General features: G+C 45.4%; 1 protein-coding gene across 2 annotated transcripts; it reads right to left on the reverse strand.

Moving 5' to 3' along the window:
- Nucleotides 1–201: 201 nt before the first annotated feature.
- On the reverse strand, nt 202–25,345 carry LOC117413671 (homeobox protein NOBOX). Of its 2 annotated transcripts, none has more exons than XM_059000279.1 (9): nt 25,005–25,345; nt 17,556–18,386; nt 17,054–17,160; nt 15,111–15,274; nt 11,853–11,962; nt 11,023–11,236; nt 9,142–9,554; nt 3,475–3,825; nt 202–737 (listed from the first exon to the last, which is right to left on the reverse strand). In XM_059000279.1, exons 1-9 carry the CDS (start codon nt 25,060–25,062, stop codon nt 712–714), a joined length of 2,274 nt encoding a protein of 757 aa, XP_058856262.1. In that variant the 5' UTR covers nt 25,063–25,345; the 3' UTR covers nt 202–711. The 2 variants fall into 2 exon arrangements, with proteins under 2 accessions (XP_058856262.1, XP_058856263.1); XM_059000280.1 differs by having other exon boundaries at nt 9,166–9,554; nt 25,005–25,343.

The following is a 25,345-nucleotide window of genomic DNA, read 5'->3' on the forward strand; positions in this document are numbered from 1 at the left end:
TTGGCCATAGCTGAAGTAATCCTGATGCACAAATGTGTTGATGAAGACACTGCCTTTGAATGCACGGCTGAACAGTTTGGAGATCTCTCAGCTACTGGGGACCGGACGAGCTTTCTGTAGTTGGGCCAAATGGCCTCCTCTCATTGTAAAGGTTCTTATGTTCTCAGACACAGACAAATCTCACACCCATAACAAAAAACACTGGTAAAAATATATACTATTTAATAAACTTATGTTAACCTGACAATTCTTAGTTATCTTCAAAAATAGCTCAGTCATGTGTCTGGGAAAGGCAAGTCAACAGAGCTGCCCTCCCACAGAACACATGGCTGCCAGCAAACACATGCAAATAAACTTAAAAAAAACACAAAACCATCCAGAAATAGACAAAAAAGGGTGTCCTGAGGCAGACTGCTATATATTATATATGCATAAAAATACAAAAAGGTGGCAGTGTAGGTCATGGGTGTGAACTTGTTCTTTTAATTTGAATTTGAAAATAAATTGCACTGGCTATATTGAGCTTTGTGCTGCACAGGGTTCAAACAGGATTTCCGTTACTACATGTGTGTTTGTGTATTTCAGAAAGTGTCAACACAGCAAGTTCAAAGATCGTGCTCTCAGTGTCCTGCCTCAGTCTTTCTGGGTCTCTGGTCTGGAATACAGCAGGTGCTGAGCAGTCTTGTGACCCCAGGGAAACAGAAACAGCAATTATGTGTCCATCTCCGGGTTAAAATCTGAAAGGAGGCAGAGAGAGAGAGAGAGAGAGAGAGAGAGAGAGAGAGAGAGAGAGAAATACAACCTGTTACCCCAACACTCTTTCTGATCCAATTGATTTTCTCTCTCCACCATTATAAAAGTTCACCAAGGTTCCCCATGGTTATGCTTTACATTTACTCACAAAAAAATCAATGGCAGGATATAACACAGCGTTTCTTAATTTGAACCCAGTTGTATTAACGTATCCTGCATTGTAGGGAACACAGATAAGTAACAAAGACACGGCTAAATTCTCTCATATGAGTTTAATAAGAAATAACTCTGGTTAAACAGACAGAGCCTCTATCCTTGTATAAAGGCACATTAAAGCCAAGGGTTCATTCGTGCTGCTTCCCAGATCCGGCAGCTATTTGCAACAATTAAACTGTTTGAAAATAATGAACAGTGTAAAAAAAACAGGGTTTTTTGTAGCAAAACAGAGCTCTATATACATAACATAATTAAAAAAAACACTTTCCTGTTCCATGAACTGAATGACAGAGTGTACTGTAACCATATATTTTAGGATGCGACGAGTAAGAAAATGACTAGTTTTTTTACACCCAAAATGGCAAAACATAAATAACTAGCGCTCTTCACAACACGTGTCGTTGCTCCTGTTCCTCAGACACAAAACCCTGATCCACAAGCAGAAGAGAACCTGAAGCTTACTGTATAGGGGAGCTGCTGTAAATCAAGGGCAGTACATTAGATCTAGAAACAAATATGCTCTCCCCTTCCTTAATAACAACATCTGGTACCTTTCTGTTTACTAATGAACCTCGGATTAAAATACATACATGACAACGCGGTGCAAGACTGCACTTGCTTTGTTATTTGGTCATTTTTAAATGCCTCTAAGAATGGCGTCCCAAAAAAAAATGGAATTCTACAATTCTAGAGTTCCAATTCACTTCCTGCTCACACAGTTAATACAGGAGGATACTTTGTCATTTCTCAGTGACAGCAGGAGCACAGGGAAATCAAAAGAGGAGGCTTTTTAAAAGAGAGCAGACCTGAAAGCTAGTGCAGCTTTGTGTTCATTGTGAAGGACGAGGATTCACTCAGTCAGGAGCAGGGTGTTATTGTAATGATCTTATCGGCTTCACTTCAATTCATTGAACATGTTTTAAAACTAGCCCCAATTCTAATGAAGGCATTACCCTTAACGTTTTCTATATTTGTTTGAGTTTTACCTTAAAGATTCCTTTAAAAAGTCTACATCAACAGACCCACGCAGGCCAGATGTTTTCCCCCTGGCCAGTGTGGGTCTGATGATGTGGAGAGAAGAGAGAGGAGTGAGAGAGAGAGGGGGGGCTCGGACTGACCGGCACACTGGAGAGTGTTTAGGTCAGGATTGAGTTTCCCCTGCTTGCTCACTTGCTTGGTCGAGACAGAGATATACAGAGACATGGAGGTAAACAGAGACCCCGCAGAGCTGTGTGGAATGGACACGTTTATTATGTGTGTAACTGAAAGACAAAGGCGCTCTCTCTCTCTCTCTCTCTCACTCTATCTCTCGCTCTCTCTCTCGCCCATGCTCTCGCTCTCTCTCTCTCTCTCATGCTCTCTCTCTCTCTCTCTCTCTCTCTCGATGAACAGCTGTGTGTGCTGGTGCACAGTGCTCTCCTGGGGCAGGTGTTGGGATTGAAACACAGGAAGGACCTGTAGCCAGTCCTGGACTATCGGGCTGCTCACCACACCTGGCGGTGTCTATTTACTTTTCAATTGTCTCTGCAGAAACACAGCGTGCAAGACTGTGACCCTGACCTTAGAAACACAGACACAGCATGCAAGACTGTGACCCTGACCTTAGAAACAGACACAGCATGCAAGACTGTGACCCTGACCTTAGAAACACAGACACAGCATGCAAGACTGTGACCCTGACCTTAGAAACACAGACACAGCATGGGAGACTGTGACCCTGACCTTAGAAACACAGACACAGCATGGGAGACTGTGACCCTGACCTTAGAAACACAGACACAGCATGGGAGACTGTGACCCTGACCTTAGAAACACAGACACAGCATGGGAGACTGTGACCCTGACCTTAGAAACACAGACACAGCATGGGAGACTGTGACCCTGACCTTAGAAACACAGACACAGCATGGGAGACTGTGACCCTGACCTTAGAAACACAGACACAGCATGGGAGACTGTGACCCTGACCTTAGAAACATAGACATACAGACACACGGATATAAATAGTTCACATTTTTCTTGAGTGTGATCTAAGACTCTGAGCTGAGAGGGAAAGCTGAAATCAGGTAAGAATGTCTGGTTTATTTCTGGACCGCGAGCATGCAGTTCCTCACTGACCTCAGCTTCCTCTCCCTGTTAAAAGCATGTCCATATAAAGACAGAAACTCTAAATAATACATCCTGAGGAAGGACAGGAGAAGCTGTAATGAGGTCAGGCACAGTCTAGCTGCTCAGAGCTGTTAGGAGGCCACACACACCCACACACTCATTCACCACAAACAATGTTACCCTGTTACCCAAAACCACATTGGCTCATTTTATTAAGAAACAGGTTAAGACAACATAAATAAAAATGAATGCATGAATGAATCTATTTCTGCTAAATATATTATTCACAATGTAGACATTGACCTGTGAGAATTCCCTCTGAAGGAGAGTCCCATTGGAACCCATCTGCTGCTTGCACTGGCTGCCAGGGCGCTTGTGTACTGTAATCACACTTACTGTTGTTGGAGTCTTGGTCCTTCTTCCCCGTGGGCTCACCCTGGCACTCCGAGCGCTCTGCAGTTTGGAACTCGCTCTGGGTGGGCCTGGGAGGTTGGTACATGCTCTGGGCCGGGACTATCCTCTGGGCACCCTGGTAGAAATTCTGCACTGACCCACCACCGGGCCTCTGGACCTGGATGTAGTGCTGGGCCGGCCCCAGGTTTGGGGCCTGTTGGTACAGGCCCTGGTCACCAGGGCAACGGGTCAGGCCCTGGAACTGCGCTGTTCTCTGATAGAGCGACGGGGCAAACTGTCCGGCTTGGCTGTACATGTCACTCCAGGGAAAGGCCTGGAAAGCTGTCATCCCACCTGGAATTCAAATACATAAATAAATAATAAAAAAAAAAAATACATAAAACACAGGTTGATGGCTGCTATTCGAGCGATTTCAGACTTGAGCGGTTTCTAACGAGGTTGCCAAGGAAACATTTATAAAGCAGTCCCAGGAATTCAAGGGTAAAAGCACAAAGGGAAAAAAATGAATATTTCAGCGCCAGACTAACTCATTGAACCACTGAATACCTGAAAACTTTACATAGCACCAAGAATGTGAGTTGTTTGAACTCTGGGCCAAGTATACAACGCAAGCTATAAATATAGAGCACAGAGTAGTGAACTGTACTGGAAACACCACCATAGTGCCACACGTGTTCAGATAATCAAGCTTCTTCTGTATTTTATGTACAATACAATTCACATTTCTATAGCATCTTTCATCACAAGGATCCCAAAGCGCTTCACACAAAAACACAAAAAAATACATAAAAATAGAGACAACAAATATGCTTTGAATTGTAAAATCAGGAAACCTAAGATAAAAAAGCAAGTTTGTAAAAACTGAATAATTAGAAGTCTAAAATAAAAATGTAATAAAATGTCTCAAACAAAACTCTGGTTCTTTAACCGTCTGAATTAAAGGTTAGGTTTCTGTTTTTTTTAGCGGTCAAGCCCAGGAGTATTTGGCAGAGGCAGCTCTCCTCGTCTCTCATCCCAGCAACACAGACCCAGCAGGAAGGCTCCTCTCCCTGTTCCCCGGCTTGCTGTTTGTTTGAGACCTACATTAAAACTGCAGACAGCGCCCCACAATCAAGTTCAATTTCACACTCAAATATCATTTACTTATGACACTTGTATAGCGCTTTTCATACAAAGGATCACAAAGCACTGTACAGTACATTAAAGAAAAAATGCATTTCCATTTACACAACACAATAGCTTTGTATAAAAATCCCCCGGCATGTTACACACACACAACTGTTACATATTAAATAGCATATTAAAAAAATGGTATATAAAAAAATAAATAAATAATAATGTTAAACATGTAGAAATTTAAAAGTTACATTAAAATCCACTGAGATAAGAAAGCCGTCATATAAAAGTATGTTTTTAGTCTTGAAAACTGTAACGGTCCCAGCTTCCCTGACAAACGAAAGCAGAGCATTCCATAATTCAGGAGCTCTACAAGAAAAAGCCCTCCCTCCTCCCGTGTTGCTTTTGTTGACCCCAGGAACAACCAGCAGCCCTGCATCCTGTGACCTCAGAGTGCGGTTTGGAAATATGGGGTCAGTAACTCCTGCAAATAACTAGGTGCTAATCCATTCAGGGCATTGTAAGTGAACAGCAAAATCTTAAAATCAATTCTATACTGGTTTTAGTCAGAATTCTAGCACCGGTATTCTGAACAAGCTATAAGCGAGACACCACACCTTTTGGGATACCAGAAAGACATTACAGTGCTCAGATTTTCCTCTCCTTCCCCACCTCTGACTCCACCATCTCCTCCCGTATCTCTACCTGTCTGTCCGCTATTTCCTCCTGGATGCACTCGCATCACCTCAAACTCAACCTCTCTAAATCTGACCTCCTTTTCTTTCCCTCCTCCTCCCCCTCCTCTGATCTCTCTATCTCTGTTCCTCTGGAATCTACCACACTCTCTCCCTCTTCCTCCGCTAAGAACCTTGGAGTCACCCTGGACCCTTGCCTCTCTTATTCCCAGCACATCTCCACTCTGGCACGCACTTGCCGATTCTTCCTGAGCAACATCCGAAGAATCCGACCCTTCCTCACCAACTATGCTACCCAGCTCCTGGTCCAGGCCCTGGTACTCTCCCGCCTAGACTACTGCAACTCCCTCCTGGCTGGCCTCCCTGCGTCCGCCACCCGTCCGCTCCAGCTCATCCAGAACTCTGCTGCCCGCCTGGTGTTCTCTCTGCCTCGCTTCACCCACGCTACTCCACTACTCCGCTCGCTCCACTGGCTCCCGATCACCGCTCGCATCCAGTTCAAGACTCTTGTACTAGCCTACAGATGCCTTGACCAGACTGCACCCAGCTACCTCGACCCTCATCTCTCCCTACACCCCCACTCGACCTCTCCGCTCCGCCTGCACTAGAAAACTAGCTCTACCTCCGCTACGCTCCCCTGCCTCCAGAGCCCGCTCCTTCTCCACCCTTGCTCCGCAGTGGTGGAATGACCTTCCTACAGATGTCAGGACTGCCCAGTCCCTGACCACATTCCGGCGCCTCCTTAAGACTCACCTCTTCAAAGAGCACCTGTAGAACTCCTCTGTTTGTATCCTGGGACACTATCACCCTTCATGTAAATGTGCTTTATTTTGCGCTTATCAGCCCCCTATTTTACTGCATTTAATCCTGTACTTCAGAATACTGTAATCTGCCAAGTGTTTAACCTGTAGTACTTTCTATTTAATCACATCCTGTTGTAACTATCATTATTTAATCATATCCTGATGTAACTATCACTATTATCTGCTGTATTATTGAATTGTGGTTTGTCACACTGAACAAAAGTTATTGTATTTCTTGCTCTTATTGTATTACTTGTATTGTAACACTTGAAATGTATTTGCTTACGATTGTAAGTCGCCCTGGATAAGGGCATCTGCTAAGAAATAAATAATAATAATAATAATAATAATAATTAGTCTCTCGGCATCAGATACAGAAATAATTGGTCCAAGTTTGGCTATATTTCTCAAATGGTAAAAATATACTTTTGTAACTTCCCTAATATAAGTCTCAAATGATAGATCAGGATCAAAGATGACCTCCAAATTTTTCATTTCTAGTTTATAATTTTATGAAAAATTACTATGGTGGAGCTCATGTAATCCCACATTTTAGTTAGTTCTGAAAGCCCAGTAGCATAACCTCTGTTTTATCTGAATTTAGCATAAAATAATTCTGAGACATGATGCCTGCAAGACAAGCAGCATGTAACTCCCCAGCAGAAGTATTTCCAGGGTGTCTGTGAACTACATCCTTCCAGTTTACCCTTCCAGGAATTCCACTTTTATCTGAAAACTTGATGGCAGTCAGGTTTGTCTGCATTTCCAAAATGTAGTTTTAGCTGTGGGATACTACTACCCCTCATCCCTAAGCGATCAGATCCAAGGGGGCCATTACCTTCTGCCGTTTCTGTTTTACTGAACGGATAACATGTTACAGTGAAGGCCGACCATGCACGGGCTTATACTGAACTAGGTAATGTGCAGAGAATGTGAGCGCTGACAAAATTCCGCTCACCGCCCAGAATATCCTCCGCTCCACTCCACTCTTTCTTCCACTCCGCTCCACTGCTTGAGATTCCCGCTCCACTCACATTGTATTAAAATGATTAACTTTTTTTTCCCCCCCATGTTGCCAATTGCAGATGAAAAGATGTAATGTACATTCAGAAATGAATACGATTTAATCTTCCTTATTATAATCGCATAGCTTGACCCAAGTAAAAGAAAAAAGCTGACAAAGTGCTCAGAGAAGTTCTCTAATTCAATTCAAAGACACTTTCTCATTATTATTGATTTGTTCTGAAAAAATGCATACATTGAAAATACAAAAGTCATGAAATCTCATCTTGCAATGAACAGGTTTTTAACAGGTTCTTACGATGCTGTGTATGGTGTACTCGCCTAGTTCAAACTTTGCATATGATTCATATCAAATTAGCTTTATATTGGGCTTGCTTGTATCCAAGTATTGCATAGGGAGCTCAAAGCAACCCACAAACACATGAGTGAGTCTCAATGGGGCTGACGGACCACCCTGTAGTGTATGAACTATCTTAAGATTGAAGAAAATATAAACTGTGTTCACAGCGCTGTATTGGGGCATAACCGTAGAACTGTATAAAAACAATATAGGCTATGTTGGTATATAGTAACCGTGATGACGTTTCTCACATTTTTATATGGCACAAATGCAACTCCATAAATCGGGAGAAGATATATGTTTCTCTCCATAATGAATTATAAAGTGCAACGCCAATCACGTTTAATATAAAAAAAGAGCTTTTTTTTAAAATGCAATCTCAAGTCTGCAAAACATGAAAGTGCCTAATTGTGGTTTGAAACTGGAAAATGAATGGTTCCCATGCACAGGCATGATGGGAAATACTGCACAGTGACCTCAGCTGTATTTGTCACCTTCTTTGTTTCATTTTTCTGTGCAAACTCCATGGCCGAACATGTATTTAAGAAAAATAAACCCATGCTCAGTTCTTGTCGGTGCTGTGAAGAGCGGGTTGGAAATGTCCGCTCGGCGCTCTGCTCCAGCGACTTGTGAGCTAGAGATACATTCAGCCTGTCCCCCAGGGTCCTGCCTGGAAGCACGGGCTACAGGGGCGATCGCAGCCCTCACTCTCAATACACAACAAGACATAGTCACTTATCATCAGTGTGCTTCGTGTACACTACTAGTGTTTAGATTTGTATTTGAATAAGAATATATACCAAATGATAACCCTGGGAGTCCTGCAAGAGTCGGGTCTCTCTGACAAAGCAAGAGAATAGCCAAAGTGCACAAAGGTCAAATTATACATCATGAAAAACAAATGCATGTGCAATCCAACACTGCGAAGGTTAAATTACAGAGATGCAAAAATGTATCTATTAAATCGATTATTGATTGATCTTATTTTGTGAGCCTCAACTAAAACACCCATGAAATCGATTAATGGCCTCACCTAGCTGTTATGGCGACCCAGAACTCCCTGCTTTCCTAGCAGGCTGCTCGACTGGAGCGCCTTGCTTACATTGGTTTTGAGACGAAAACTGCAGAATCTAATAATTAAAAAAATGTAAAAATTGGATGTCTTTGTGCTTTTTAATAAAAAAAGTTTTTTCAATGCTTGCATTCACACGACTGTGTATAATTGTGTACATGCATGTTTTCAGTTGTATTTTTGTGTTGCTTTTTTGATTGTTTCTTGCTTTTGAATAAAAAAGTGTTGATGCATCAGTTATTTAGGAAAAATATTATACCTTCTCTTTAAACCACATTTGTATAAAACCAAGAGTTTCTATCAGATTAGAGCCGAATGCAATCCGAACCGTCTACCCGAGGCTAGCAGTGCATGATAAAGGTTTGGTGGATTGGTGCAAAATTAGGCAGTTATCGTGTTCACCATGTACAGAAAAGCGTGACAGACAGAGACGGACACGATCAGCAAATTGTGTTGAACGAGGACCCTAAAAAACCTTTAAAAACAAAGCAAGCTCCCGTCTCTCCCCACCGTCTCTCCCCCACTGCACACGCCCGTCTCTCCCCCATCATCTCTCCCCCACCATCTCTCCCCCACCACACACGCCCGTCTCTCCCTCACCTCGCAAGCCCGTCTCCCACCCACCGTGCACGCCTGGCTGCAGCAGGATCTGGTTGCCCCCCTGGCCCTGGTAGTAGCCGCGCCCAGCCCCCGTGCTGTAGGTCATGACCCCCGGGTTGGCTCCGTAGGTCAGGTAGGAGGGGTTGGCGTCGACGGGAGGGGTGGGGGCCAGGCTGGCGCTGGTCGGGTAGGTGGTGTTGATAAAGGGGAGGCGCTGGTACTGTGGGAGCTGGCCCTCGTTCAGGCTGTGAGTCGCCAGCAGGCTGCTGTGCTGCTGTGCAAACTGGCCGAGCTGGAATGAGGCCAGGCCACCCGCGCTCTGGTTGCCGTGGAGATAGTGCTGGGGGGGGGGCTCCACCTTGAGGGAGGTCCTGAGGTGCTCGCTGTAATCACACAGGGGGGAGGGGTTGGACCTGAGAGAGGGAGATAGGAGGGGTTAGGGTTGCCTGCCTGCCTGCCAACACTGTGCCTGACTGTAGTCAGTGCCATTCTGTCCCTTGGCTTACATGATTAACACATTCAAAAAAATTACAAAAAGAGAGATTCCGAGGTGTTGTGCATCTTAAACTCATCTAATGTCACGTTAGTCACATGCGTTTCTGACCACAAAGCTGTGACCCGCAGACCCCCACACTGAAAGATATTCTACACAGGCGGACACTTCCTTTGTAAGGGCTGGGGTTGTTCCAAATAAAGTGACCACACCCCCAGTATTTGCTGAAAATCCATCCTGTGCTCCACTCACTGCACACTGATCATGGCAGCAGAGTTTCTTCAATGAAACAAGCAAGTGCCCGGAATAGCTCAGCTCCAAAAGTACCTCCTTTGATGTGATGCAGTTTAAACTTCAAGACCCTGAGCGGAGGTTAGAAACACAAGAGTGGCTGTGCAGCCGGGCTTGCAGGGAGCCTGTGGCCTGAGAGATTCCTCAGTTTAGATTTTCCGTGGTGCTGCGGTTGCGGTCTGCCCTGGGCAGCGTGCCCAAACTGGGAAAATAAAGAAACTTCAGCTTGTCCTAATTACACACTTCTGCTTTCAGCAGCCCGCCTAGCTATACTGCACTCGAATCCTCACGGGCCTCTAGTGCCTGTCACCGCTGGAGGCCTGGGTTCAAATCGGGCAGCTCAGGTCACAAGCAAAATGACTGCTGGTCTCTTCAATTACCCCTTAGAAAAGTTGACCACAGTATAGCACAGCCAAGTGCAATAATGCACAGCGAAAGCATGGTGAAGCATAGGCAAGCACTGTAAATAATAGTAAGGTATGTCAAACATATTAATAAACACCGTGGTGAGCTTTTACAGGGGACCCCATTCACACTACCTGGTCCTCACATTTTGAAAACGTAATTGTGAATGAAGTGAATGGTGATCACAGTGTTTCAATGTGCTGATCAGGTGTTACTGAGGCAGTGTGGACAGGGGGTAGTTTCCAGTGGACATTAGTGGAATCCACAGCGCAATTGAAACAGCGGTTTGACTTCCTAACTCCGGCAAGACTTATTCAGAATCGATTTTGTTATTATATACAAAACGTCCATGTTTCAGAACATAAACAAGGTCTCCTCCACGCACACCTTCAATCTAGTTCTGTATCACCATCAGCTTCATATTTCACTTTGAAACAAAGTGGAGCAAAAACTTAGTAAATAGTATCTGAACGCAGTCCTGCCCTTATAAAAGTTTCCCATAGCAAAAGCACAGCCAAGTGTAATAAAGCACAGTGAAAGCATGGGAAAACTGTAGCATTGCAAAACCCAGAGAGGCATTGTAAAGCATTTGAAAAACATGGCAAAGCATGGTAAATGCATAGTATAACAACGGGAAACACTTTTAGCACAGTAGTCTTTTCTAACGGTGGTGTTCCCCTTCACTCACTCACCCGGTGGTTCCATCGCTCTGCAGGCTGTAGTTCAGCCCCTCCCTGCCGTGCCCCTCCTGCCCGCTCTCGGGTGTGTCCAGGGTCAGGGGCACCAGGTGGTTGGAGGGGTTGAAGGAGGCGCTGAGGGGCAGGCTGGCCCTGCGCAGGGGGGGAGGGCTGGGGATCGCAGGCAGGTACTCCAGCTGCAGCCCCATCTCCGCTGCCACCGCCAGGCCTGTCAAGAGAGCAGAGCCAGCTCCCTGTCAAGCACGGGGTAACACAGGGAGCATGCATTCTCACAACTCATTACAGAGCATCTTGCTGCTGGTGTTTCACTGTTATATCACTGTATTCTTCTTCTTTAGATTCACTTTGTATCATTTTCTGATAAAATGGCATCCTAGTGACTTGTTTAAAACCAGAGTGCAGCCACAGACTTGTCTCCCTGCAACACTCAACCCCAGAGAAAATAAGGAATACATCAGTAAGAAACAGCACAGTGAACAACACTCAACCCCAGAGAATGTAAGGAATACATCAGTAAGAAACAGCACAGTGAACAACACTCAACCCCAGAGAATGTAAGGAATACACCACTAAGAAACAGCATAGTGGACAAATGAGGTAGAGAGCTGGAGGGGGGCAGGGTAATGATTGTTACACTTTGGTATCCAAGCTGGGCATGTTGCAGATAATGACGACATTAGTTAAGATAACTCTGATACTGCAGAACCATAACATAAACTGTGGGATATGCATAGTATAAACATGGGAAAAGCAAAGGGGAAAATTGCAGAATGGCTGTGCAAGTGTACCCTGGGGAGCCTTTATAAGGGAGGTTCTGTACGTACTGGTGGGACTGGAGGGGCTGCCCAGCATGCTGGTGAAGTGGATCTGGTTCTGGTTCTGCTGCACTGCCAACCGGGGCATGATGGGCTGATTGTGCATATGAAACCCGCCTCTGAAACACACATTGAACAAGACCTCCATTACAAACACACTCACTCCATCAGCACCCCGCCTCTGAGACACACACACAAGACCTCCGTTACAAACACGCTCACTCCATCAGCACCCTGCCTCTGAGACACACACACAAGACCCCCGTTACAAACACGCTCACTCCATCAGCACCCTGCCTCTGAGACACACACACACACACACAAGACCTCCGTTACAAACACGCTCACTCCATCAGCACCCCGCCTCTGAGACACACACACACAAGACCTCCGTTACAAACACGCTCACTCCATCAGCACCCTGCCTCTGAGACACACACACACACACAAGACCTCCGTTACAAACACGCTCACTCCATCAGCACCCTGCCTCTGAGACACACACACAAGACCTCCGTTACAAACACGCTCACTCCATCAGCACCCTGCCTCTGAGACACACACACAAGACCTCCGTTACAAACACGCTCACTCCATCAGCACCCTGCCTCTGAGACACACACACACACACACAAGACCTCCGTTACAAACACGCACACTCCATCAGCACCCTGCCTCTGAGACACACACACACAAGACCTCCGTTACAAACACGCTCACTCCATCAGCACCCTGCCTCTGAGACACACACACACAAGACCTCCGTTACAAACACGCTCACTCCATCAGCACCCTGCCTCTGAGACACACACACACAAGACCTCCGTTACAAACACGCACACTCCATCAGCACCCCGCCTCTGAGACACACACACACAAGACCTCCGTTACAAACACGCACACTCCATCAGCACCCCGCCTCTGAGACACACACACACACACACAAGACCTCCGTTACAAACACGCATACTCCGTCAGCACCTCGCCTCTGAGACACACACACAAGACCTCCGTTACAAACACGCACACTCCATCAGCACCCCGCCTCTGAGACACACACACACACACACACAAGACCTCCGTTACAAACACGCATACTCCGTCAGCACCTCGCCTCTGAGACACACACACAAGACCTCCGTTACAAACACGCACACTCCATCAGCACCCTGCCTCTGAGACACACACACAAGACCCCCGTTACAAACACGCTCACTCCATCAGCACCCTGCCTCTGAGACACACACACACACACACAAGACCTCCGTTACAAACACGCTCACTCCATCAGCACCCTGCCTCTGAGACACACACACAAGACCTCCGTTACAAACACGCTCACTCCATCAGCACCCTGCCTCTGAGACACACACACACACACACAAGACCTCCGTTACAAACACGCACACTCCATCAGCACCCTGCCTCTGAGACACACACACACAAGACCTCCGTTACAAACACGCTCACTCCATCAGCACCCTGCCTCTGAGACACACACACACAAGACCTCCGTTACAAACACGCTCACTCCATCAGCACCCTGCCTCTGAGACACACACACACAAGACCTCCGTTACAAACACGCACACTCCATCAGCACCCCGCCTCTGAGACACACACACACAAGACCTCCGTTACAAACACGCACACTCCATCAGCACCCCGCCTCTGAGACACACACACACACACACAAGACCTCCGTTACAAACACGCATACTCCGTCAGCACCTCGCCTCTGAGACACACACACAAGACCTCCGTTACAAACACGCACACTCCATCAGCACCCTGCCTCTGAGACACACACACAAGACCCCCGTTACAAACACGCTCACTCCATCAGCAACCTGCCTCTGAGACACACACACACACACACAAGACCTCCGTTACAAACACGCTCACTCCATCAGCACCCCGCCTCTGAGACACACACACACAAGACCTCCGTTACAAACACGCTCACTCCATCAGCACCCTGCCTCTGAGACACACACACACACACAAGACCTCCGTTACAAACACGCTCACTCCATCAGCACCCTGCCTCTGAGACACACACACAAGACCTCCGTTACAAACACGCTCACTCCATCAGCACCCTGCCTCTGAGACACACACACACACACACACACAAGACCTCCGTTACAAACACGCACACTCCATCAGCACCCTGCCTCTGAGACACACACACACAAGACCTCCGTTACAAACACGCTCACTCCATCAGCACCCTGCCTCTGAGACACACACACACAAGACCTCCGTTACAAACACGCTCACTCCATCAGCACCCTGCCTCTGAGACACACACACACAAGACCTCCGTTACAAACACGCTCACTCCATCAGCACCCTGCCTCTGAGACACACACACACACACACAAGACCTCCGTTACAAACACGCTCACTCCATCAGCACCCCGCCTCTGAGACACACACACACAAGACCTCCGTTACAAACACGCTCACTCCATCAGCACCCCGCCTCTGAGACACACACACAAGACCTCCGTTACAAACACGCATACTCCGTCAGCACCTCGCCTCTGAGACACACACACAAGACCTCCGTTACAAACACGCACACTCCATCAGCACCCTGCCTCTGAGACACACACACACAAGACCTCCGTTACAAACACGCATACTCCGTCAGCACCTCGCCTCTGAGACACACACACAAGACCTCCGTTACAAACACGCACACTCCATCAGCACCCTGCCTCTGAGACACACACACACACAAGACCTCCGTTACAAACACGCACACTCCTTCAGCACCCTGCCTCTGAGACACACACACACAAGACCTCCGTTACAAACACGCACACTCCATCAGCACCCCGCCTCTGAGACACACACACACACACAAGACCTCCGTTACAAACACGCACACTCCGTCAGCACCCTGCCTCTGAGACACACACACACAAGACCTCCGTTACAAACACGCACACTCCATCAGCACCCTGCCTCTGAGACACACACATACAAGACCTCCGTTACAAACACGCACACTCCATCAGCACCCTGCCTCTGAGACACACACACAAGACCTCCGTTACAAACACGCTCACTCCATCAGCACCCCGCCTCTGGGACACACATTTCTAACGCTCTAGAGCGGTGTTGGGTACGTCAACCTGAGACTGTCTTTAACTCTGCGTAGTAACAGATGCCATGCAGAGGGAATGGAAGTGCAGGTAACATTAATGCAGCTATTCTATGAGCTCCCATCACTTAAAGCTCTGCCTCCAGTCCTACCCAGGGGGTGCGGCGGTCAGCTGGATGTGTCCGGAGACCTGGGGCGCCTGCATGGCTGTGGTGGGCAGGGTGGACGCCGCGCCTCTGCCAGTGTACTTCTTATCCTGCTTCTGGGTGGTCTTGTCAATCTTCCGCCACTTCGCTCGCCGGTTCTGAAACCAGACCTGAGGGAGAGGAACACTACTGAGCTACAGAACAGAGGGGCTGTTACACAGCTCAGAGATAGCGGGTTACAGACAACACACACACACACACACACACACACACACACACACACACACAGAGACAGAGAGAGACAGAGAGAGAGAGAGAGAGAGAGAGAGAGAGAGAGAGAGAGAGAGAGACTATTACAGAGCTCAGATTTTACTTTTAATCGCACTTTATTTTCAATTAAATTAGACAGTACAACAAAAACATTTCCACAAGATCAAATAACCTTACCAGTTATGCCCAATACCAGTTGACCATTTGAACACGTTCTTCAATCTCCATCTCCTGATCGCTGAAGCTCTCAGTGCCTGAGTTTACTGAACACGTTCTTCAATCTCCATCTCCTGATCGATGAAGCTCTCAGTGCCTGAGTTTACTGAACACGTTCTTCAATCTCCATCTCCTGATCGCTGAAGCTCTCAGTGCCTGAGTTTACTGAACACGTTCTTCAATCTCCATCTCCTGATCGCTGAAGCTCTCAGTGCCTGAGTTTACTGAACACGTTCTTCAATCTCCATCTCCTGATCGATGAAGCTCTCAGTGCCTGAGTTTACTGAACACGTTCTTCAATCTCCATCTCCTGATCGCCCAAGCTTTCAGTGCCTGAGTTTACTGACCACGTTCTTCAATCTCCATCTCCTGATCACTCAAGCTCTCAGTGCCTGAGCCATTCTTCAAAAAATATTTTACAGAGCTGACAAACAATTTAGTATCAGGGAAATAATTCTCCACTACAACCCCTCTATTTCCCTTTGTTTTTTCTAAAAGCTCTGATACTCTGCACACTGTATCCTCCCTTTTGATTGCTGGCTTGCTGATGATCCCGAGGCGAGAGAGGAGTCAGTGAAGCCTCCCACGCCATCGCTCTCAGTCCCGGAGGCGCCCTCAGTAACTGCGCTGGCAGCAGCCACACTCCAGAGCTTAGTGACCCGCCTCCCAGCAGAGCTGCTCTGCTCTCCGGCTCACTCTCCATTACTCTTCAGCCAGCGCTCTCGCTGCCGTCTACCGACCACTCCGTGCTACACTTCTTTGCTAGTCCCTTCAGCTAGCTTTCTCCATCTTTTTTTCCCTGGAATTTTGAATGCCCATTTCCACCTGCATCTCCACATCTCCCCACACAGTCTCCACTGTCTCAGTTGCTGTCTGTGAGCTGCTCAGATCCCCGATCCCTCAGATGTGGTCAATATTTGTTCCCCACACCTCTCTAGGGGACAGAACTGCTCTAGGCTTGTCTTTACTCAAAGCCTAGGGGTCAGCTATTCAAAGGGGATATTTGTCAGCTTCCTTTTTTAAAAACCTCTAATTAACCGGATAACTTCTTAATACCGTTTTTAAAAGAATCAGGAAAGGTAAAGTCGACAGCTCTTACACACACTCAATCCAAGACTTCACCCACACACTCCCTGCATGCACCATGAGAGAGAGAGAATGTTACACAGATCAGATAGTGTTACAGACAGCACACAGAGAGAGAGAGAGAGAGAGAGAGAGAGAGAGAGAGAGAGATCGGTAATCAGCATAGATAGAGTGATACTTCAAAATCCCCAACAGCACCATTGTTTTCAGAAAGGTAAAAATCACCCAATGAAGCTACCAAACCAGAGATGAACCCAGACAATTTATTAAAGGTTTGTAAGGTTTCTTTACCATTCATTTTAGAATTTCAATTGGTGCTTCTTTAACAAAAAAAATAACAAAATGATTGTGTCAGTAAGAAAGTGGGGCTCCCTCACCATGATCCTCTGTGGGGTGACCCCAATGGCAGCGGCGATCTCTTTGCGCTTCTCCCCGTCTGGATAGTGATCCTCTTGAAACATCCTCTCCAACTCCTCCAGCTGGTCTGCACCAGACAGGGAGTGAGAAAGAGTGAGGAGTGTGGGAGAGGGAAAGGGAGAGGGAGTAGAGAGAGGGAGATAGAAAGTGAGAGAGAGAGAGAGAGAGGAGAGAGAGAGAGAGATTGAGGCACCAAGCTCCCTCCTAGACACAATGCTACCCACACACAAAATGGGATAAATTCAAAGCACATCTGCCCATCTCTTGCAGATGATTCGCTAGTGATCTGTGCAGATCTGCTAAATTTATATATTCTGCCACTGATGAAAGCATTAGCTGAAATGTTTGCATACACTTGGCAAAACTTTGGTCTACTTAACTCATGGTTTCTCACAGTTTTACCAAAAGATCCTCTGAGTAAATGCAGCCCCCCTCACCTCGGTGCCCCAGTCTGGTCCTTACCAGTGTTATAAAGGGTCCTGGTCTTCTTCTTGGGCAGGGGTGGCATGGCAATGCTGTCCCCCAACTCATCCGGTGTTAGGGACTCGCTCAGGCCCCGGTAGTGGGGGTACGCCCCCTTGGCCTGGCTGGCGTAGCGGGTGTGGCGGCGGGTGGCATAGGCAGGGTTGATTTTGAGGTCCACAGGCTGGAACTCGGCCAGGCTGAGCACTTTGGAAGGCAGCATGAGGGGGCCATCGCCCTGGGGGGAGGAGGAGGAGGCCTGGGTGCCCAGTTTGAGGTCCCCAGGCTCATGATCGCTGTCCACCAGGGCTTGGTAGGGCCTCTTTGCTCCCTGCACCCCCCTCTGCTCTGGCTCCTCTTCGTGGTAGATCCCCACAGAGGCCTGGGGGCAGTAGGAGGCAGGCAGCTGGACAAAGTCTTCCGCCGAGGGCTCGTTCCTCTCAAAGAACCCCGGCACACGCCCGCAGACAGTCACGAAGTTGACTTGGCACTCAGAGGGTATGGTCTCCGATGTCAGGAAAGGGGTGCTCTCCCGAGGGGTGGGCTGCTCCTCCACCTGCAGCACACAGAAACTGTCCTCCTCGGAGTCAATGGCACGGCCCTCTGTCACCCCCTCCACAGACACGCTGTTGATCAGGACAGTGCGATAGCCAGGCAGGGGAGAGGTCTCCTGGGTCTCTGGCACTCCTCTTTCTTCTTCTTCTTCATCCTCCTCCTCCTCCTCCATCTCTTCCTCCTCTCGTTCCTCACCGGAAGACCCCGGCCCCTCGCTCCCCCCTCGTCCGCTCTCTGTCTCGCTCACCAGCTCATTGCAGAGCAGCTCTCTCCGGCCTGCAACACAAACGGGTGCAAGTCAGTGTGAAAACACAAATCCTGCAGAACTACATGAAAAGGTTACAATTCAATCTGCAGAAGCCTGTAGCAAGCTATGCACACAGAGTCTCCATACCTGTAGTATAGCACACCGCAAGCAGGGGAGCAGGCATCCTGTCCCAAGGCTTGGATAGGTATTAATAAATAATGAACTCACGAAGATGTGAAAGAGGGTTACATTAGTTCAGGTCAGTAATTTAGGGAAGAGATGGAACAAAGACCAGGAGGGCACCAGACAGGACTGGGATTGTATGCTTCAGTGACAGAACACCCTGCGGAACAGACCGGGGAAGGAACACCCTGCGGAACAGACCGGGGAAGGAACACCCTGCGGAACAGACAGGGGAACGAACACCCTGCGGAACAGACAGGTGAATGACACTGTTAAGATCTTAACATTTCCACAGAAGGAAGCACAGAGAGTATGGCAGGTCTCTAATATCTACTGGTCAGCATGAAGCAGAGAGTTGCTCAACAGTGTATTGCTTTCAGGCATGCTTTAAAGTTAGGGATACCTTAGAATCGAAAGCCAGTACCGAAGCCAAGTAAGGTAAGTGGATTTCAAAACATTAGGGACTGCACCTACCTCTCCAAACACTGCCAAAAAACCAACATAATCCAATCAGAAAAAAGATACTACTTCTCATATTAAACAGTAACGTGGCTGTATTATTGTGTTGGTTTTTCAGGTAATTGCATTGCCAGCACGGGAGCTCTCCTTGGTTCCTCAGCTGTGCAGGTGGGAGTGAGATCACAGTGGAGGGACTGAAGATTACCTTCAAGAACAACAGATTGCACACCTGGCAGCTGTCTTCACACACACTCCTCTACAGTCCTTTACTGTTCACAATGACATATTAGGAGACAGGAGACATAAGAACGAAGGTCCTAACAAAGTGAATACTTAACATACTTAACTTTTTATGGAAAGGATTGGATGTTGCTACAGGAAACTGACTGCATTTCAAAAGTAGGATTCAAAGTTGAAGGCAGAAATGAATGCCGGTCAAGTAAGACGTGTGTTCTGCACGGAACTGGCTTTATCTCACCTGTACAGGTAAGGCCTGAAGTAAAACACAAAGCCCTTTGAGGAGGGTATTAAATACTTTATAGTAGTTGGTGGCACATTTGTGCAGCAGTGTGTTTGATACATGTGAACACCCACAGGTATGATAATAACTGGAATTCCATTATATTTAAAGGAGTAGTTTTAAAATTACAAGACATACTAAATTAAAATCAGAACAGGTACTAAATATTTGAAACATGTTGTAAATAACGTGTTTGTGACCCGAATGCCTTCCATATATCAACACAATGTTCATGTGTAATTGTGACTTGCAGACACCCCTCCTTATTCCCCCCAGTCTCATACTCCTGACAGTGTGCCAAAGACATCCTTTCCAGCTGAAATCCACTTCGCACACATTATTAAAATGTAGACAGGTGAACGAGTTGTGATATTTTTGGGGGTCCCTAATACCTGCGGACCAACATGGAGGGCAGTACTGCTTTCAGGCCAGGTCACACATTCGTGGCGCAATGCTGCCGGCTATCAGGAGGCATTTTACCACCAATATCGCTGCCAATGTTACTTAACCCCTTGGGTCCATGTCGGAGCAGGTCCGACATTGCAAATGTCCTGTTCCGGTCCAATGTCCGTTATCATTTTCTGCCTTTATCATTTCTGTAGTTCACTACTATTTTTTCTAAATAACTTGCTGAGACAGTAAAAAAATATATTTGTTATCACTTCAATGACGTATTGTATGTTTCTTTGCTAAGCTGATCGCTCATTTCATACACCTGCATACAGTGCCTTGCGAAAGTATTCGGCCCCCTTGAACTTTGCGACCTTTTGCCACATTTCAGGCTTCAAACATAAAGATATGAAACTGTAATTTTTTGTGAAGAATCAACAACAAGTGGGACACAATCATGAAGTGGAACGAAATTTATTGGATATTTCAAACTTTTTTAACAAATAAAAAACTGAAAAATTGGGCGTGCAAAATTATTCAGCCCCTTTACTTTCAGTGCAGCAAACTCTCTCCAGAAGTTCAGTGAGGATCTCTGAATGATCCAATGTTGACCTAAATGACTAATGATGATAAATAGAATCCACCTGTGTGTAACCAAGTCTCTGTATAAATGCACCTGCACTGTGATAGTCTCAGAGGTCCATTTAAAGCGCAGAGAGCATCATGAAGAACAAGGAACACACCAGGCAGGTCCGAGATACTGTTGTGGAGAAGTTTAAAGCCGGATTTGGATACAAAAAGATTTCCCAAGCTTTAAACATCCCAAGGAGCACTGTGCAAGCGATAATATTGAAATGGAAGGAGTATCAGACCACTGCAAATCTACCAAGACCTGGCCGTCCCTCTAAACTTTCAGCTCATACAAGGAGAAGACTGATCAGAGATGCAGCCAAGAGGCCCATGATCACTCTGGATGAACTGCAGAGATCTACAGCTGAGGTGGGAGACTCTGTCCATAGGACAACAATCAGTCGTATACTGCACAAATCTGGCCTTTATGGAAGAGTGGCAAGAAGAAAGCCATTTCTTAAAGATATCCATAAAAAGTGTCGTTTACAGTTTGCCACAAGCCACCTGGGAGACACACCAAACATGTGGAAGAAGGTGCTCTGGTCAGATGAAACCAAAATCGAACTTTTTGGCAACAATGCAAAACGTTATGTTTGGCGTAAAAGCAACACAGCTCATCACCCTGAACACATCATCCCCACTGTCAAACATGGTGGTGGCAGCATCATGGTTTGGGCCTGCTTTTCTTCAGCAGGGACAGGGAAGATGGTTAAAATTGATGGGAAGATGGATGGAGCCAAATACAGGACCATTCTGGAAGAAAACCTGATGGAGTCTGCAAAAGACCTGAGACTGGGATGGAGATTTGTCTTCCAACAAGACAATGATCCAAAACATAAAGCAAAATCTACAATGGAATGGTTCACAAATAAACATATCCAGGTGTTAGAATGGCCAAGTCAAAGTCCAGACCTGAATCCAATCGAGAATCTGTGGAAAGAACTGAAAACTGCTGTTCACAAATGCTCTCCATCCAACCTCACTGAGCTCGAGCTGTTTTGCAAGGAGGAATGGGCAAAAATTTCAGTCTCTCGATGTGCAAAACTGATAGAGACATACCCCAAGCGACTTACAGCTGTAATCGCAGCAAAAGGTGGCGCTACAAAGTATTAACTTAAGGGGGCTGAATAATTTTGCACGCCCAATTTTTCAGTTTTTTATTTGTTAAAAAAGTTTGACATATCCAATAAATTTCGTTCCACTTCATGATTGTGTCCCACTTGTTGTTGATTCTTCACAAAAAATTACAGTTTCATATCTTTATGTTTGATGCCTGAAATGTGGCAAAAGGTCGCAAAGTTCAAGGGGGCCGAATACTTTTGCAAGGCACTGTATAGATGACAGAAAAGCAACCGTGACAAACAAACCAGTGTTTTTATTTAGTAGATTATATGGGGGGGAATTACATTTACCACTCAGTCCAGGGAGCCCCTTCATTCTGGGGATTCATTGACCCATTTATCAACTGCATACAACTATGGTCAAACATTGTGCATCTCCCTATAGAATTAACTGCCTTTATCCAAATCTAACATGAAATAGTGTACCACTATCATGGCTTCCGGTAGATCTTTGCGAAATCATTTTAGTTTCTTTGATTACATGACATTAAATAAAATATCTAAAGTATGTTCATATAGTTTATGTCTCAATCCTACAATTCTAGGTGATGCAAACCCTTTGGCCACAGCCGACTGTGTGACACTGACAACTGCCATTCCATATCTCTATAACATTCGTGCAGAAGTCTCGTGATGCGTACTGCTCATGTGTGCCCGGTTGGGGACTAACAGTATCACACCACAAAAATGCTGTGTTATGCCAATTAGTGTCAGCGCGTCTGCAAATTCATTTGCGTGGCCTAGTTTACTTGTGTCTCAGTTCAATGGATTTGCTCCGAACGTATTCAGCACTTCTTTAATTTTTGTATAAGAACCTGTTGCTGAGGATCTCAACCTTCATATATCTAACTTTAGGTCTATTACACAACGTATAAAAAAAAAAGGAATAGATTTCTAAAAAGTGTCCGGGAGAAGTATTTTTGCATGCTCAGCACGTGACTCCACACATTCAATGTAAAGGGAGACAGTACTGCGCTCCGCTACATAAGTAAATGCACTAATCAGCAGTGCAATGTTCTCTGATCTTCACAAACTAGGAATGTTAAACAATCCAAAGATCAAACCAATACGGTTATACATAAAGTGACCAGACGTCCCGTTTTGGACGGGACAGTCACTCTTTTCTTGGGACGCTCGTTTCGTCCCGTTTCTGCATCAAAGTTTAAGAAAAATAAGAGAGAATGGAGTAAGAAAGTTTACAAACTAGAGGAGGCCCCATTCAGCCCATCTTGCTCGTTTGGTTGTTAGTAGCTTATTGATCCCAGAATCTCATCAAGCAGCTTCTTGAAGGATCCCAGGGTGTCAGCTGCAACAACATTACAGGGGAGTTGGTTCCAGACCCTCACAATTCTCGGTGTAAAAAAGTGCCTCCTACTTTCTGTTCTGAATGCCCCTGTATCTAATCTCCATTTGGTGCTATCTGTTGCATTCATGTGAAAGCTATATAAGGTATTTTATAAATATTTTACTTCATCAATTATCACTGCTCTTGGTTTAATAGAAGAAAAACAACACCTTGATAAAAACATGTTTTTTCTTCAGCGAAAGAGGCAAAGGTCAGGGCTGAATTACTGGGGGTGGGGTCGATCCCTTTGTTTCTCCAAATAGTTTTATTTCCAAATGTCCTTTTTAACATGTTTTAAGATGACAAGCATCACTTAAAACAGAATCTGTTAAACACGTCTTAACTGGATGGCATTTCCTGCCTTGTCTCTGCAGTTTTTCATACCAATCAATGATAAAGAGAAAGCGTCTCCTGACAATCTGAAAACTCCCCTGTGCTTTTTACACAGGCTAATACTTATAGTAATGAAGATTAAATCATATTTATTTTGTAGGTAAAGAAGTGACAACATTTCACTTGATACTGTTGACTCAAAAAAATTAACTCCAGCCATGATCAGTAAAGAAATGAGCCTTCGTAAAATGTGTACTTATCTAATTCAGATTGTCAGAAGATGCTTTCTCATGATCACTGGTACCGAAAAACTGCATAGATTGAAAATAATGGAATAGACAGGACATTTCACAATGCAACAGGTCTGAAGAGATACCTGTCAGCTTACAGCATGTTAATAGAGGGGGTTTGGAAATACAACTATTCAGAGAAACTGAAAGGGTTTCCCTACCTGGATGACTATTTACCAGACTTAATAACTGCTTCAGAAGGAAATTCCAGCTTCTGTAATCAGGGCAGCTTCTAAACAAACTCAGAAAGGCGGATTATCTGTGAAAAGGTGGGGACTCTTCTGGGGGATGCAGTGGGGTTCATGCACACAGTCCAAAGACAGGATCTTTAACACACTGCATCACCTTTGGGCTTCCCTCCACATCATCGGACATGTACGAGTCTTGTTTAATAGTAGAAAGAGGCTGAAATCAATATTATCTATTAATCCAAGCAGAAACTGCAATAGGAACAAAATATACATAACAAATACTAGGGATATTAAACAGGAGGAAATGTTATATTGTGAAAAAAATAGATGATTCTATGAAGTAATCATTTAATAATGCGATCTGTTTTCATACAGGAAGGGCCTGGTTTGCAGATTGAACACTGGAGGAGGAGGAGGATCGCACAGAGATAAAGAGAGAGAAGATGCAGTTTCCTTGACAAAAAAGGGACTAGATTTGCAGCAGTAATCAGTTTTTGTGTGTGTGTGAATTAATAATCTCAGAATCTGATATTATTGAATTGCTACTGTGTAATGTAATACCTAGTTGTGTAGAAATTAAAGAGAATAAGAGAATGTATTCACAAAAACAAGTTTTTGAAAGATTCCATTCTGAATATCACCATGAGTCTCTGCATTCACTTTCAATAGGATATTAGATTAAACACTGCCAAAGTGGAAATAAAAACCACAGCGCTTCACCGTAGCTTGGAAGTTAAAAGGACTTCAAAATCTGGTCACCTTAATTATACAATATATTGCACACTATTACTTTATTATTACAATTGTGCCGAATGCCTTTATAGTGTGGTGCCTGTGAGATTTTCATAAATAAATAAATAAATAAATAAAATTAACATTACACATTAACAAAGTGTATAAAAACAAGCGCACAGTTAACTCGCGACTTCAATTGATACTTCACTAAAAGTAACTCCCGGACGACTAAATTCGTGCACTGCGCTATTGTACTTAAACGCTGTGCTAAATAAAGCCAGGCCGCATTATTATTGAATGCAATTTAAATAGGCCTAGTATTGGGAATCACAGTAAATTGGCAGGTCTCGAGAGTGTATTAACTAAACGCCGTTCAAACTATTTAGCTTTGTGTTATTAACTGCCTAATGCAATAATTACACGCATAAAACAATAAGCTTAATTCCTTACCGAAGTCGTTACCAGGGTCTTGTTCTTGTCCATTTTTTTCAGGGTCACACGAATCCATTTCACAAACCTTTTAATTCTTGTTATCACTTTGCTTTTTCTGATTTCTTTTCTTTTCACTTAGTGTCCTAGTGGAAATACACCTCTCCCCAGAAAGCGGAAAGGACCATTTCAGAAAGGAGGGGGAGCGGGGAAATTGAACGCAATTAATTAGTTTATTACAAAAATAACGAGGCTTTGGTTTTGCTATAGATCTGGGACAAGCACGCGAAGCGAATTGGTCATGTGTGTGTTTAAGTTCAAAGAATGTGCTTTAAAAAGAATTATAATTCGCGGTGTTTTTT

Source organism: Acipenser ruthenus, chromosome 25 (assembly GCF_902713425.1).
Source record: "Acipenser ruthenus chromosome 25, fAciRut3.2 maternal haplotype, whole genome shotgun sequence".
Taxonomy (NCBI): Eukaryota; Metazoa; Chordata; class Actinopteri; order Acipenseriformes; family Acipenseridae; genus Acipenser; species Acipenser ruthenus.